The 16,515-nt window shown below is 41.3% G+C and overlaps 2 protein-coding genes across 2 annotated transcripts in view; both read right to left on the bottom strand.

Annotated features, from left to right (window-relative positions):
- Positions 1 to 16,515, bottom strand: part of Rad54b (RAD54 homolog B) — a 71,612-nt gene that overhangs the window by 38,491 nt on the left and 16,606 nt on the right. The window lies entirely within an intron of this gene.
- On the bottom strand, positions 4,519 to 10,257 carry Fsbp (fibrinogen silencer binding protein). The gene is made up of 2 exons (XM_057790786.1): positions 9,822 to 10,257; positions 4,519 to 5,188 (listed from the first exon to the last, which is right to left on the bottom strand). Exons 1-2 carry the CDS (start codon positions 10,193 to 10,195, stop codon positions 4,663 to 4,665), a joined length of 900 nt encoding a protein of 299 aa, XP_057646769.1. The 5' UTR covers positions 10,196 to 10,257; the 3' UTR covers positions 4,519 to 4,662.

Here is a 16,515-nt window from a genome sequence, read left to right on the forward strand (position 1 = left end):
AATTTGTGGACCTTAAGGTTTTTTTTAAGCATGATATCTAGATACAGTATATTTGGTATCTATTACAGTCTTCTAGACAATTTTAAGTTTGCGTCATCAAAAACTTTTACCTCTACTATACTACAATCTGATTTATGACACCAAAAAATACACAAATCAGTATAACTTCCTTATTCTTAAAAACATGTAGTAACAAAACATTCACTAGCCACCCTCACCAAGAGTACACTGCAGTAAACTGGTACCCGGCACTCTGAGAGTTAAATGTCCACTTAGATGACATCACACTAGCAGGAGGCACAAGCTGTAACATTTATGTGAGCAAACATGAACCAGAGGGCGACTCAAAAACCAAATTATACAAGTTGTCGCCTCACTATGCAAAAGGGGATTTATTTTTAATATTTCATGAAATTATAAACAAAAAAGCTTAGCCGGGAGGTGGTGGCGCATGCCTTTAAGTCCCAGCCCCAGAGGCAATCAGATCTCTGTGAGTTCGAGGCCAGCCTGGTCTACGGAGCGAGTGCTGTGACACCCAGGGCTAAACAGAAAAACCCTGTCTCGAAATAAGAAGGGGGAAAAAGCTTTTCTCGGAATACTATTACATGCCACATCCACTTCAGAATATTTTATAATATATCTATTTATGTTCATACAGATAAGCTAGGGAGGGAGCAAAAGCTACCCATTATTCAAATTACTAAGAAATCAAATGAAAGCCAGGCTTGGTGGCACACACCTTCAGCCCCAGGACTCGGAGACAGAGGCAGGCAGAGTTCGAGGCCTAAACAGTGAGTTCCAGGATAGCCAAGACAATAATAGAGAGAAACCCTGCTTAGAAGAGGGGGAAAAATAAAAGCGAGGGAGAGCAAATGAAATAATCATTTCCCACATTTAAAGTCTCTCTACAGAATCACACCTAAAACAAGAACCAAACAAACCCCTCAGTACTGCCAGCATTTCCCAAACTGGAAGAGGCCGGCAGCTCCCTCACTGCTAGCGAAGTTCCTCCTCTACCGGCTGAGTGAAACCTGTCCTCAGCAAAGTGTCCTCGAGTTCAAAGTCTCAGTACACAGAGAAAGGTGGGGAGATTTAGCTCAAAACCCCCATGCCACACTCTACAGGATCAAAGGAAAACAGTCTCAAGACGGGCTCTGCGGTCAAATGACTAATCCTTCGCTCCACTTGGGAATTCTCATCGACCACGCTTAGACCTCACTTTGAAAACACAGTCGCATAGGGGAAGAAATTAGAGAATGGGGCAAGATTATATGTTTTATAACTCTTACAATTAAAACAACACTGACTCACAAAAAACTGCAGAAGTTTACTCTGATGAATGGAATTCTGAATTTAAAATGCAAAAAAAAAGTTTATTACTCTTCACAGTCCTTAACTGCTAACAAACTGTGTCACTTGACACAGGAAACAGCAAATTTGAACAATGCCAGAGAAAAATGTGATTACAATACTATTTTATGTACAACAAAGGAATTTTCAAAGACATCTATTTTTTAAATTTCCACACTGATTATAGAACTAAACCATCAAAAAAGATGTACTTTCTTTAAACACTGAATTACTTTCTAGAAACATTTCACAGAATTTGTTTTCCACAAAGACACTTGTAAATGGGTTTGCTGTACAAAGTCAATACTCAGACTGGATGTTTACCACACCCGAGCGGCAGCATGCTGAAATAATGAGAATCATACTTCATATAACTTACTTTTAATAATTTCAAAAAGGTTTCTACTATAGACATATTTACTAAAATTATATTACCTCAAATTAGAAGATCCATCACATTTCAAATGAAATAGCGCAGATTAAAAAGGCAAACTGCCCGGGAACACACATGACCTTGAACACTGAGAAGCTGGTAAACAAATCACTTCTACGGCTACATTTGACAGGTTCTTCTCAACTCACATCCTTAATCATGTTCTCTCTAATCAAAAACGCCTGCAACTTCAGTTAGATCCGACTCCTTAAGAACAGCATTTAATGGAATCCATAATTTTGGTAACAACTGACATTTTATCCATATTACACTCCAGTGGGAAGCTGTCATGATTTAAGCACCAAGTTAATGCTCACCCTTTAGCATCAGAATCCCCAGAGGACATTATTCCCAGAGGGCTGAATCCCACCCTAGTTTCTGATTCGCTGGATGGATTTACAATTCTAAGGAACCAACAGAAGGCTACTTCAGGACTCACACTATTGTCTTAACTCCAGTGTTTGTGGTGCTGTGCACAGACGCCCTAAGTCTTGATTACACCAGTAGAGCCCTGAATCATAGGCCACAATCCTCATCTGGGCCTTTTACTGGGAAGACCACCAACCGGAAGCCTGAGAGCTGGGGGCTGGTGTGCCTAAACTGTTTTAAAAGCATTCTGAATGACTTGCAAACATTTAAATACTAGAAATTTTCACAAGAAATACAGATTCCTGACATATTCCTGCAAGTGAACCAAATAGAAGCTACCCAATGTATTCAAGAAAGATGTCCACCAGGCACCCCTTATCCAGCACCCCAGAGGTGGACGATCTCTGTGAGACTGAGGCCAGCTTGATCTACCTAGAGTGTTCTAGGTCGTTGGAGTTACCAAAAGCCAAGACCTCCTACCTATCCTCACTTAAAACTGCCTGGCTTAGACAGCATTTGTGCTTGGACACTGATTCACTCCATTCCATTCTGTGAGTGTTTTTGCAAGAGCTCACTCTGACATCAAGTACCCTTTATCCCCACTATTTCTGAAACTCTACCTGTCCCATCCGAAAGTCTGGCTTTTTAAAGTCTTTCCTCATCAAAATCCCAGAAAAAAAGACACACATTAAATATTTAACATAAATTCAATATATAAGATTTATAAAAATCAAGATTTTATTTGATGGAGGAAGGTCATTGGTTAATTAATAAAGAAACTGCTTGGCCCTCAAAGGTTAGAACATAGGTGGGTGGAGTAAACAGAACAGAATGCTGGGAGGAAGAGGAAGTGAGCTCAGATGCCAATGCAGCTGCTCCCCAGGGCAGACGCGATGAAGCTCCGACCCAAGATGGATGTAGGCTAGAATCTTCCTGGTAAGCGCACCGCAAGGTGCTACACACATTAATAGAAATGGGCCAGGCAGTGTTTAAAAGAATACAGTTTGTGTGTTGTTATTTTGGGGCACAAGCTAGCCAGGTGGCTGGGAGCTGGGTGGCAGGAACACAGCCCGCAGCTCCTACAACATTTATTTTTATGAATATACAACAATATTTAAAAACCATACTTACAAAAATCTACGAGTTAAATGCTATGTAAACATGATCTTGGCTATTGTCATTCTAAGTAGTTTTCATTCTGTTTAATTCTAATTTTACTACAAAGGAAACAGTTTCTGGAAAAACACTGAAAAATGAATTAAGGTAATTTTAATCACATGGCCAAATATGTAATATTTTCAATAAAAAGACACGATCTCTTTTCGCAGGACAAAGGGCAGGGTAGAGACACAACTCCCCAGACTTCATGACCCAACAACGTGTAGCAGTAAGTTCTCTTTTGGTCACCTGGAGACGGGGCCTCAAACACAACAGGAAAGTGCTCTACCCTTGAACTACAATCCCCAACCCAAAGGTGATTCTAATTAAATAAATTCTCCTAATTAATTAAATAAATTCTGAGATGTTTTACTTCTATAGAATAAGGAAAAATTACTACCACTATTACTCCCTGTTTCTTCAAAAAACAACAACAACAACAACAATAACCAAAAAAAGGACTGAGTACTAATACTTCTCTGCCATGAAAAGCTGTGCTACCTGAAATAAATTATGGCGTCCTTCCTGACCTCAGTTTCATTACCTCTGACCAAAGTGTTCTCCAAATATCTCCAGTCTCTAAAGCTAACACCACTCTTTCAAAAGATAAAGACAAAACCAATGTCATGCATACTCATTTTCTGTTACCATTAGAATAGCACACAACTATAATCCCAGTATTCAGAAGGCCGAGGCAAGAGAAGCTTGTGTACTCCAGGATAACCTGGGCTACAGAGTGAGATCAGGGACTAGGGATCTAGCTCAGCGATAAAGGTGTGTTCTTACCATCAGGTACTTATTCCAACACCAACACATACACATTCTCTCTCTTTCTCTCTCTCTGTGTGTTTTTTAATTCTAACTTTCAAAGCTGTAGCTAAAACTGTTGAAGATTCAGTACTTTGAAATACAATTTATGCATTTCACAATTGTGAGCATCCTGTTTTATTTGACACAGGATTTCACACGCACAGGCTGACCTTCTACCTGCCTCTCCCTCTCCAGTGCTGTGGACGCAGGTTTATGCACCAGATGCAACTCTATCTGTATTATTTCTCTAGTACTCAAACAAAAGATCATAAAGTCAACAGCTAAATGCCTTAGGAAAAATTAGGGAGAACAATGAACTGGATTATCATGTCAACCAATCAGTAAATTTTAGTATCTAAAGAGAAAATTAAATACTTAGAAAATTGTGTAAAAAAAAAAAGTATGGCTAGGGAGGAAAAGAAAACCACGTTAAAAGCTTTTTTTCTAAGAGAGATTAACAACATTTTTATAGGACATGTGCTCAGCTTCATGATATTCCCAAATTAATTCTGACAAAATTAAAATTATCAAACTGAAAACTCTTAGAGACTACTACATTCGGGCAGATTATGGCATAAGCGAGAGGCTTTCAGTTTCTCCACTTCAATCTTTGCTCTGAGCAGCTCCTCCTCCAGCTGCTGCCTTCTTCTCAATCCATCCCTCTTTTCCTGAACATACAATCCGAAATTCTTTTGATTTTCTAAGATTATCTGATGTTCCTCTTTTAACATTTGCAGGACCTGAGGGTCATATCTTAGCAGAGACCTAATGTGTTCTCCACTTTCACAATGAAAAAGATCACCTCTCCTAGGAACAGAAGATGGAGATGATGTCGTTCTCATGTCAACAGAGGAAAGTGATGGAGACAAGGGTTCTTCCATAACATGTACTAATTCATGCTCTTCTCTTTGCTCTAAAGCATCACTGTGTTGAGGATTTGGAAGCACTGGAGGGGATGATTTAATGTCTTCTTCTTGCTTCACCTCTACCGTAATAGCAACAGGATGGTGATCCACCATCACCTGTAGTGAACTGGTACCAGCCTGCGCAGCCTCATCCAAGCTTGCACTATAGCACATATAAAAAAAGAACAGTATAAACAATAAACATATTTATAAAACATTTCATATTTATACGCTTAATATTTCATAATAATATACACTTAACTATAAATTAAGTATAGTTACTTTGAATAAAGGGTGAAGGCATACACCTATATCCCCAGCACTTGAGCGGCTGAGACAGGACAATCTCAAGTTCCAGGACAGCCTAGGCTACACACCACACTCTATGTCAAGAAAAAGAGATGGTCCTAGTGGCGCACACCTTAATCCCAGCACTCAGGATCTTTGTTCCAGGCCAGCCTGGTCTACAGAGTGGATTCTAGGACAGCCAGGGCTACACAGAGAAAGCCTGTCTCAAAAAAAAAAAAACAAAAACAGAAACAAAACCAACAACAACATGGACCCGTGGGATTTTCTTTTGGGGGGAGACTTTCCCAAGTCCGAGGTTTGTAGAAGGCATTTCTGTGTTTCCTCAGCCCCAATACGGCTTTCTCCCACTGCTTTCCTACTGCTGTCTACTAACTGTTACAGCTCAAGAATCCCCTTGCCTTTCAGTTCTTGAATGGGCATTGAAAACGAGCCCAATCAAGACCCCTAGGAGGGTGAGTGGTGGAAGTGCAAGGCCGGTCTGGTCTACAGAGGAAGTTCCAGGACAGCCAGGGCTACACACAAACACACACACCCTCAAAAACCAAAAAGAAAAGAAAGACCCCTAGGCTGTTTTACAATTACAGTTGTGAGCAGTCATGTGGTACTGGGAACTGCACTTTAACCCCTGGGAAAGCAGCAGTGCTCCTAACTGGCTCTCTCTAGTAACACAGTTTCTATGTCTCTGTCACAACTTCAGCATGATTTTTTTTTTAGAACTCAACAGTCAGGTGAAGCTGTTGTACCCGCTGCCTCCTCCCTGTGTAGTAATGGTAACGGAGTTATTAACAGACCCTAACGCCTCTTCTTGTCCCCCACTTCCACCCCACTCCCACCAAACACAGGACAGTAGCTACTGGAAGTGGAAGTGAGGGAAGGACCAGAGACGGAAACAGTGAGAGGGTCCAGCCTAGGTAACAAAGATGCTGAACTTCCATCCAATATGACTGGCTTCTTCCTCGCCCTCTGGATCTGAAAAAGAGACCTGGAAGCTTAAAACACAGGCCTTGTGGGCTTTTTCTCCTGCAGAGAGGACCCCAGCTGATGAACTAGCTTGACAAATTCAAGGCCAGATCAGGACGTGTTTACAGTTGCCCCAATCAGCCTTGTGTGTCTTCAAATCCACCAAGGAAGGAAGTCCTTTCAAAGACTTAAGCAAACAAACTAGCCCCAAGAAGCTGGCTTCTGCTTCCCAGTCCCCAGTCTGCTCTGCCTTTCTCTCTATGTGACTACTTGCATGTGTGTGCTTCCCCACCCCCAATAAAAGCCTTTCTTCAACTGCTAAAAAAAAAAAAAAAAAAAAAAAAAAGATTTAAAACTATACAAAAAGTGTTTAACAGAAGAAACGACTAAGACCATGCCTTTAATAATGTATCCATTTAGGTATCCTCCATCCTTCATCTGTTCTGTTCGTGGTGCTGATAACCAAGTCAAGGTCCTGGGCATGCTCTCTTCATCCCTAGCCCTCTGTTCTTAAATTAGGCTCTTACAATGAAATTACAAATGCTACACAAAGTTAGTAAAATAAAGAAAAGCTACTTTGTGAGTGCGTATGTGGGCTGTGTGAGCCTGTGTGTCTGTGTGTGTTGTGTACACACGAGTGTGGGTCCTCACAGAGACCCAAGCACTACTATTTTTTTGAGGTAGAGTCTCTCTGAACCTGAAGCTCATCCACTGAACTCCGGCATCCACCTGTCTGAGTCCTCTCAATGCTGGGGAACTGCCATTTGTAGCATTTTACAAATGGTGTCCTGGGGTCTGAATTCAGAGCCTCATGCTTGTGTGGTACCTTATAAAGAGAACCACTCCCAGAATTAAGAACAGAGGAAGGAAGGAAGGAAGGAGGGAGGGAGGGAGGGAGGGAGGGAGGGAGGGAGGGAGGGAGGGAGGGAGGGAGGGAGGGAGGGAGGGAGGGAGGGAGGGAGGAAGCCTTTTTTTTCTTACATTTATTTATTTGTGTGTGTGTATTTGGAGGTCAGGTTCTCTCTTCTCCCCCTCCTTAGGATCAAAGGCAAGCTGTAGGGCTTAGCAGCAAATACTTTTACCAACTGAGCCAGCTCACTAGCCCAGAAAAACCATTTAAATGTTCTCAAAGAGACATTAAATTGTCCCTCCATTGCTGAGGTTCTTAAATTAAGCTGTAAAAAAAAATCACCTGACGTTTTCTCCTGCTTTTGTTCTCCTGGACTATCTACAAATCATAAAAGCCAATGACTTTAAGGAAGATGGCAGAGACTATTTATGGGACCAAACATAAAAGTATTTCATTGCTACTTCATAATTGTAGTTTTGCCACAGTTATGAATCATAATGTAGACATCTGATACATGACCCCTGAAGAGGTCACAGCCCACAGGTTGAAAACCACTGATCTAGACTAAAGTATGAGATAAAAAAAGGTTGAAACTATAAACAAGTTTTACATTATCTTCATAATTTCTACTGCAAAGTAGTATGTAGCATATAAAAATAGGCATTATACTTCCACATACATTAAAGATATGCTTATACTGGATTATTCACTCCATAATGGTGAACATTATAAGTAATAAAACAAAACACTAGAGAAAGTCTCAAGAAATAAACAGAACTAAAAATTTCTAAAAGCTGAAAATCTAACTTAGAGGATCAAAAGATTATAAAACATAAATTATAATCTGCTATTTAGAGAGACATAAAAATATCTAAAAATCATTCTAAGTTGTAAAGTAAGTTACAAAATAGAATATTTTTTAAAAAAGACATAAAGCATGCAGTAAAATTCCATACTAGAGAATGTAATCAAATTAATAGTAATATTTGTGTAAAAATAAAATCAAAATTATAGATTTACAAACTTCTGGGATAATTAAGATTTGTGATGATCTCAGCTAAATACATATAAGCACATTAAATACATAAGTATATTAAATGAATAAGCTAACAGAAAAATATCAATGTAACATAAGTGGCCTATTTTATATTCTTCCTTTTTTAAAAAAACTAATAAGCAGTTCAACTTAAACAACAGATAAAGAAATATACAGTCAGCTAACTCATCAGAGAAATGACGGTGTGTCAAAAACTCAGGAGGGTGTGTTTGTGTTTACGATGATCAAAATACATTCCGTGTTCACTGTATTTTTTTAAATAAACAACTAACAGCACATTGTCTATGTATCCATTTCAAATTATAAAAATCCAAATTTAGTGCCCAAAAGGTGTAGTTTTCTAACAAAACCATTTTTCTCCAAGCTGGTTTTGAAAGAGTAAAATCCAAAAACAATCAGGGCAGCCTCAGTTTTCCTGTGGACACAGCGGTGGAAACTCCTACCGGTGGGTGGCCCCAAGAGCTAACTCACTGATCCCCAAGTGGGGGGGGGGCTTTTTAAAATTTATGCTACCAATTAGAAATAAGCAGGACAGAGTAAAAAGCTCAGAAATATTTCCTAATAAGTTACCAAAGCAACAGACAGGTCAGCTGAAGTTTTCCTAACTTCAGGCTCCACAAGTAATCGCAACTCTGTTTACCCAGGAAAGCACACTGCTCTCTGTGTGAGAGGCCTTCAACAAAGAGTTTACGGTTTGTTTAAATTACCTAACTGATTGGTAGAAAAACGGAGCTGCCATTTTTATCTATGTCAAGAGATAAGATTTGAATTAGTCACAGGTAACAGCTTTTAAGATTCTGAGGCAAACAATCATATAGAACAAGCTTAAACCAAAATTGTTTCCAAGCCCTAACCCAAGTTGTTCTTACTAAAACTGAGTTTTGTAACCTACAGAGCAATATCAAAGTGAAAGTACACCATTAATCAATTACACTTTATTATGCAACCCGAATCTCTTAATTAGGTATTAACTTCCTTTAGTGTTTCCTTTTTATCTATTTCAAATATATTAGAAAAACTAAACAATCTTCACATACACAATCCTTTGATTTTAGTTTTGTTAGTTCAGTGCACACTCAGGAAACATACACAGTAATCATAAAAAACAAAATTTCCATCTGCTCCAAAACTACTAACTTCACACAAATTTTATATAAAACAATTCAAGAAACCCATTTCAACAAAATGTAATCTTAAATAAAAATAATGTATCTCAAAGGCAAATAATCTAATTTTAAGGCTTAAAAAGTTTATGAGATATAATCAAAGTACATAATATATATGGATGAAAATGTCATAATAAAACCATTATTCTGTATATGCTACTGAAGTCTTTAAAAAGTTAATTCAGTGATGTCACAAGCTTCATCCCACTAATTTCCCGGCCTTTACTTTTAGAAACTGGCCATGAAACAGGGCGAAGACAGTGAAACCTGTTTAAATCAAGCGCAAGAGAAAAATTCCTCATAGCTTTACTTTTTTTTTTTTAAGAAAGCAAAACAAAGACGCTATTCATGCCCCCCTTGTGGGATGCTAACATGCACATCTCTGTCACAGCTAAGCAGAGCCCAAGAGCTAGGAGGCGCCATCATTTCCAACAACAAATAAAATAACGCTTACCTTTGTGTGTGGTTCCTGTCTCTTATCAGGCAGAAGCTGGAAATCTGGGGAATCATCTCCATAACTTTCTTGGTTGGCTCGGAAATACTGCTCTTAAAATCTGACTGGGCCTCCTTTTGCTGCAACAGCTCCTGTTTGGCATATTCTTTGAGCCTTTTGTAAAGGCTGCGAAGGCCCTGCGCTGTGCGAGGAGGGCGGTCTACTCCAATTGCATTATAGTTAACTGCTATGACATCCCAACATCTATTCTTCTCCACTATTACTGAATTTTTATTAGTATGCTCTTCGAGAATTTTCACGTAAGGCTTCACGAGGCTTAGCAGATCAAGCTTTTCAGATAGGGTAAAATTGGAAGATCGAGCCTTCCCTACCATTGTTCTTTTGAAATTAAGTAGGCAGCTTCTGAATCCACCATGCAGCCTTCAGCTCTGCTCAGCTCTTTTCACAAACAGAAAGATCAGGCTTAACTAGGCTAGCCCCATTTAGGCCCACGCCTACAGGGGAGGGCTTATTAAAATTCCTCCAGCTTAAGCTGACGCAGGTTTGGGAAAGCTGCTTAAGCCAAGCCTGACCTACATAAAGCTTCTCACAGAAGGCAGGAAAACACAAGCGAAACACTTGTGTGTAAAGAGAGCGGCTCCAGATAGGATTTAACGCACAAAGGTCTAGAGATAAGCACGGAACACAGCTTAAAATTGACTAATTTAGTGAGAATATCAAATGTCCACACATGTATGCCCGGCTGACAGGCTGAAACAGCCCTGCACTACCACTTTAATAAGACAAAAGAGGAACTGGTTGTGCTGTTTGTTTACAGATCTAGTAGACCGAAAACTAGGAGAACGGGGGTGAATGTAGTACTGTTTCTGAGCTGGGTGTTCTCCCTAACGAAATCTGCACACTGCTGGTCCTGCTGTCAATCAGGAATTGCATATCCTCTAGCTAGTTAGGTTACACCAGCTCAGACTGCAGTAAAGCTAAGCTTCCTCTTCATTGCAGTGTACAGCATCCCCTGCATAATTTGTCATTCTAGGAGAAATTTTTATTGCATACTAGATATAAAAACCAGATAAAAATATGCTTTATTATCCTACCTGTAATGTATATAAATATACTAGTCTGTTTTATCATATGTAGAAATTAATGGTGAGAAAGCATAATTATGTCTTAGATGGGAGTGTACAAACAAAATCATATTTCTATTAAAGCAAGATTTTTTGTTTATCTTAGTCACACAACTTGGACTATGAAAAGAAACAATCTGGCCAGTAGCTTTCATGTTTAATCCTAGTTTAAAGCAGATGACAATCACAGAAACAAAACAAGCTTATTTGTTCCTGATATATTTGTCCAGACAGAGGAATTACTTGAAACATGCATAAAAGACTCGTGGTATAGCTCAGTGCTACAGCAAGTGTTTCTCATGTACCCTAGGTTTAATCCCTAGCACCTCAAAACAGAAGAAATAAGTAAATGAACCAAATATGAACGTATTTGATCCAGTCAAAGGCTGGCAAGAGAGTTCATATGGTGAAGGCACCTGCTACAAGACTGATGGCCTGAATTTGATCCCGGAACCCCACATGGTGGAAGGAGGGAATCAACTCACAAAGTCATACGCACACATACACACACACACACATACACACACACACACACATATGTATTTTTGTGTGTATGTATGTATGCTTGTTGAGGAAGTAAGACCAGTTCTATAAAACAATTACCAACCTACACAATGTCCCAAAGGTGGACCTACAACTGCCTTGTAGACAGCTGAGCACACGGAAATGCTACCAAGAGGCCTCCTGGTGCACACGGCCTTACGACTGTTAGATACACACTGTACTCCCCAAAGTGACCTTGTTGAACCAAGAAGCAAATACTAAATTCTCACTTTTTTTAAAGCTGTTTGTTATTGATTTAAGACAAGGTCTCACTATGTGGTCTCCCTATGCAGTTCAAATTCCCAATGTAGCCTAGACCGGCCTCCAACTCATGAGTCTCCTGAGTGCTAGACAAGAAACGTGTACAAACAAGCCCAATGAGCCTAGCAACCTACAACATGCTTTAACTGTATTAGCTACCCAAAAAGTAGGAAAAGAGAAAAGGGGTAAAAGCTGAGGGTAACGGCTTATATTCCCAGGGAGGACGGCACAGCCCAAGGTCAGATGGTCTATGTGTAACAACACCTGTGTCAGAAGAAAAATGGGCTGATGAAACGGTTCAAGAATAAAGTTCTTGTCATTGAAAGCATGAAACCAGAGTTTAGTTCTCTATCACCCATACACATATCTTTTTTTATATATATAATTTAGTTAACTTTATTTCATGTGCGTTGGTGTGAAGGTGTCAGATCCCCTGGGACTAGAGTTACAGACAGTTGTGACCTGCCATGTGGGTGCTGGAATTGAACCCGGATCCTCTGAAAGAGGAGCCATCTCTCCAGCCCCCATACACACATCTTTAATTCCAGGCAGAGACAGGTAGATCTCTATGAGTTCGAGGCCAGCCTGGTCTACAGAACTAGTTCCAGGTTGGCTAGAACTACACAGAGAAACCCTGTCTTGAGGGGGGGGTGGGGAGAAGGAGGGAGGAGAGGAGGAGGAGGAAGGGGTGGAGGAAGGAGGAGGAGGAGAAAAAAGAAACGAGCAAAGCAACTTGGATAGGTATGGCAACCTAGCTACAATGCCTAAATTTAGAAAGCAAAGACAGGGATCCCCAGGGTAAACTGGCGAGCTAGAGGAGCCCAATCTGAGAACTCCAGGTTTAGTCAGGAACTCTGCTTCATTAAATAAAGAGTGCTGGAGGAGGACAGGACACCACTGTAGCCTGCACACGCATCCACCCACACAGGAGCCCCCCCACACACCTGCACACACATCCACCCACACAGGTGCCCCCCCCACACACCTGCACACACATCCACCCACACAGGTGCCCCCACACACACCTGCACACACATCCACCCACACAGGTGCCCCCACACACACCTGCACACACATCCACCCACACAGGTGCCTCCCCACACCTGCACACGCATCCACCCACACAGGTGCCCCCACACACACCTGCACACGCATCCACCCACACAGGTGCCCCCACACACACCTGCACACAATCCACCCACACAGGTGCCCCCACACACATACCCCCACACGCACACGCCTGCACACACATCCACCCACACAGGTGCCCCACACACACCTGCACACAATCCACCCACACAGGTGCCCCCGCACACACACACCTGCACACACATCCACCCACACAGGTGCCCCCTGCACACACACACACCGCACACACATCCACCCACACAGGTGCCCCCCGCACACACATACACCACACACACATCCACCCACACAGGTGCCCCCGCACACACACACCTACACACACATCCACCCACACAGGTGCCCCCACACACATACCCCCACACACACACGCCTGCACACACATCCACCCACACAGGTACCCCCCGCACACACACACCTACACATGCATCCACCCACACAGGTGCCCACACACACATACACCACACACACACACTTGCACATGCATCCACCCACACAGGTGCCCACACACACATACACCACACACACACACTTGCACATGCATTCACCCACACAGGTGCCCACACACACATACACACCTCACACACACACACACACACACTTGCACATGCATCCACCCACACACAGCACACACACACAACATAAATATGCAAAATAAAGAAAAGAAGAGGGGTAGATTTCTCTATATTAACATAGAACAATATTACAGGGTATACTTATAGACAAAACGACATACTCTCTAATCCCTATTGTGTTGCTATCTGGGCTTCAGCGCGGATACCCTACAGTCCCCCTCGGTCTGCTAAGCACTGTGAATTAAAAAGCAGCCCCAGAACAGAACTCCTTATCTCAGCCCTAAAGCACAGCCATTTCTCTGATAGTTTCCATCCGCTACACAGGCTAAAAGGCAGCAACATTACTTCCTATGCCAGCCCTGAAACCATTTTGTGTGACCTGGAATAATGTAGACAGGAGCCAGCCACAGGCAGCTAAGAAGTGAGCCAATCCCAAAGCAGGCTTTGATATACTAATAAACTAGTCAGAAGGTGGCATTGGTAAGCTAATGAACCAGTCCTTAGCTGTGAACCCTGATGGCACAAAACTAATGCCCAATTAGTTGGACGATACAAAAAAAAAAAACTAGAAATTTGGAGGTGACTCTCCAACGCACTATTGTGCTCCTGAGAAGACACCCATACACCCACCCACAAGGGGCTTTGACACTGGTCACTGTGGAACTGACTTCAGGAGGCTGAGGCAAGAAGATTACAGCAAATACAAGACCAGTCTGTGATATGAGTAAAATGCTGACCAAAAAAAAAAAAAAAAAAAAAGGTTGCAGCCCAGCCATGGCCTCTACATTGTGTGAGCACTTTTTCAGGCTGTGTCTCCTGCAGGGCTCCACTCGTTCTTGAAGGTGTAACAAGCTAACGCCATTTCCCCCAGACCCGTATCTTCAGCCCACTCTCTCAGTTAATCTACAGAACCTGTCTTTATGGAGGATGCCACTGTACTGCACAGAGAGTTTCGATGTAGCCATGTGCTCGAGCCCCATAAAAAATAAACAAACAAATAAAATAAGGACTCATACAAAAGACAAGAGAATAAAACAAAATAGAGGTGGTGTTGGGTTTGGTGGCACACACTACAGTCCTAGCAGACAGAGGTGAATTAGGACCTGCCCAGGCTACATACTGAGATCTTGTCTCTAATTTTTAAAAAGAAAACCCGAAGCTGGAAGTTGTGGTGCACACCTGTAATCAAGCCCCTTGGGAGGCTGAGACAGGGAGAGCACAAGCTTGAGACCGCATGCAAAGAAAATTCAATTTAAAAGCAGAGGTTAAACACTATCGCTGTAGAAGACCCAGAAATCCCTGTGCTCACAGACAAGCACTGGGGAACAGGAATGTTAAACACACAGAGTTGTCTCTTCAAAGCGAGAGATGTTTTCCAGCCAGGAGACTGGGGACTAAAGGTAGTTAACAGCCGGGTGACCTTTGTGCTGAGACCACAGCAGACCCTTCCCCATCCCTTCCTTATCTGGAGTCTGTTTGTCAATCTACAGAGCTACCTTCCCCCAGACCCTTATCTTCAGCCTGCTCTCTCGGTTACTACAGAACCTGTCTGTATGGCAGATGTCACTGTACTGCACAGAGAGTTTTGATGTAGTCATGTCTTAAGGTTTGTTGTGTACGTGGGATTGAGCTAATTATCACCAGGAAGCGTTTTTCTAAATTGTGCTGTGCTTATATGTGCCTAAAATAAACTCAGAGTTTGAAGCAACACTGGCTAGGACATGTCTGACTCAGCTGCTTCTTATCTTCCAGACTGGCACTCTGAGGCTTTGGTGGTCAGAGACCCTGGCAAATTATAATTTTATTTCCCCACACCAGGCCTGACAAAAGTAAATTCAAAGTAAGTGAATAATTCCAAAGTACATGCCAGGGAAAAAAGTTTTCTTGAAAGACCACTTGAAGAACATGTCTTACAAAGTTTACAAAGCCTTTCTATGAAGAACAGCAAGGATTAGGAAACTGTGAGACACACAGCAAAACTGTGACCATAACCACAGGAGATGGGGAAAGAGGAACTTAAAGATAGCCTACACAAGATAGATAGATAGATAGATAGATAGATAGATAGATAGATAGATAGATGATAGATAGATGATAGACAGATAGACAGATAGACAGATAGACAGATAGATAGATAGATAGATAGATAGATGATAGATGGACAGACGATAGATAGATAGATAGATAGATAGATAGATAGATAGATAGATAGACAGACAGATAGATGATAGATAGATTAGATGATAGATAGATGATAGATAGATAGATAGATAGACAGACAGATGATAGATAGATAGACGATAGATAGATAGATAGATAGATAGATAGATAGATAGATAGATAGATAGATAGATAGATAGATAGATGATAGATAGATAGATGATAGATAGATAGATAGATAGATAGATAGATAGATAGATAGATAGATGATAGACAGACAGACAGATAGATGATAGATAGATAGATAGATAGATAGATAGATAGATAGATAGATAGATGATAGACAGACAGACAGACAGAGGACACCATGCTCAAGCACACTTGCAGCCCCAAATCCACAGTCTGTAATATCTCTAAAGCAATAGGTGGAGAGCTGGCTCAGCGGGTAACAGCATGCTCTACTCTTGCAGAGGATCCGAGTGTGGTTTTCAGGACCCTGATCAGCAGCTCACAACCGCCGGTAACAGCTCAAAGGGATCTAAAGCCTCTTCCACAGGTCCCTTGTACTCACACGCACATGCTCACATTAAGTTACAACATACACATAATTAAAAATAATGCTAAAAATATGACTCAGCAGTTAAGAGAACTGGCTGTTCTTCCAAAGGTCCTAGGTTCTATTCCCAGCACCAATATGGCAGCTCACAACCATCTGTAACTTTCTCTCCTAGGAATCCAAAGCCCTCTTCTTCTGAGCTATATGCACACCAGACACACACATGGTGTATAAACAGGCATGCAGGCAAAACATACCCATAAAATAATAAAAAATGACAAAAATAACTATTTAAAAACAAAGAAAGGAAGGTAAGTAGTTCAGCAAGGGTG

The sequence above is a fragment of the Chionomys nivalis genome, chromosome 16 (assembly GCF_950005125.1).
Source record: "Chionomys nivalis chromosome 16, mChiNiv1.1, whole genome shotgun sequence".
Classification (NCBI taxonomy): domain Eukaryota; kingdom Metazoa; phylum Chordata; class Mammalia; order Rodentia; family Cricetidae; genus Chionomys; species Chionomys nivalis.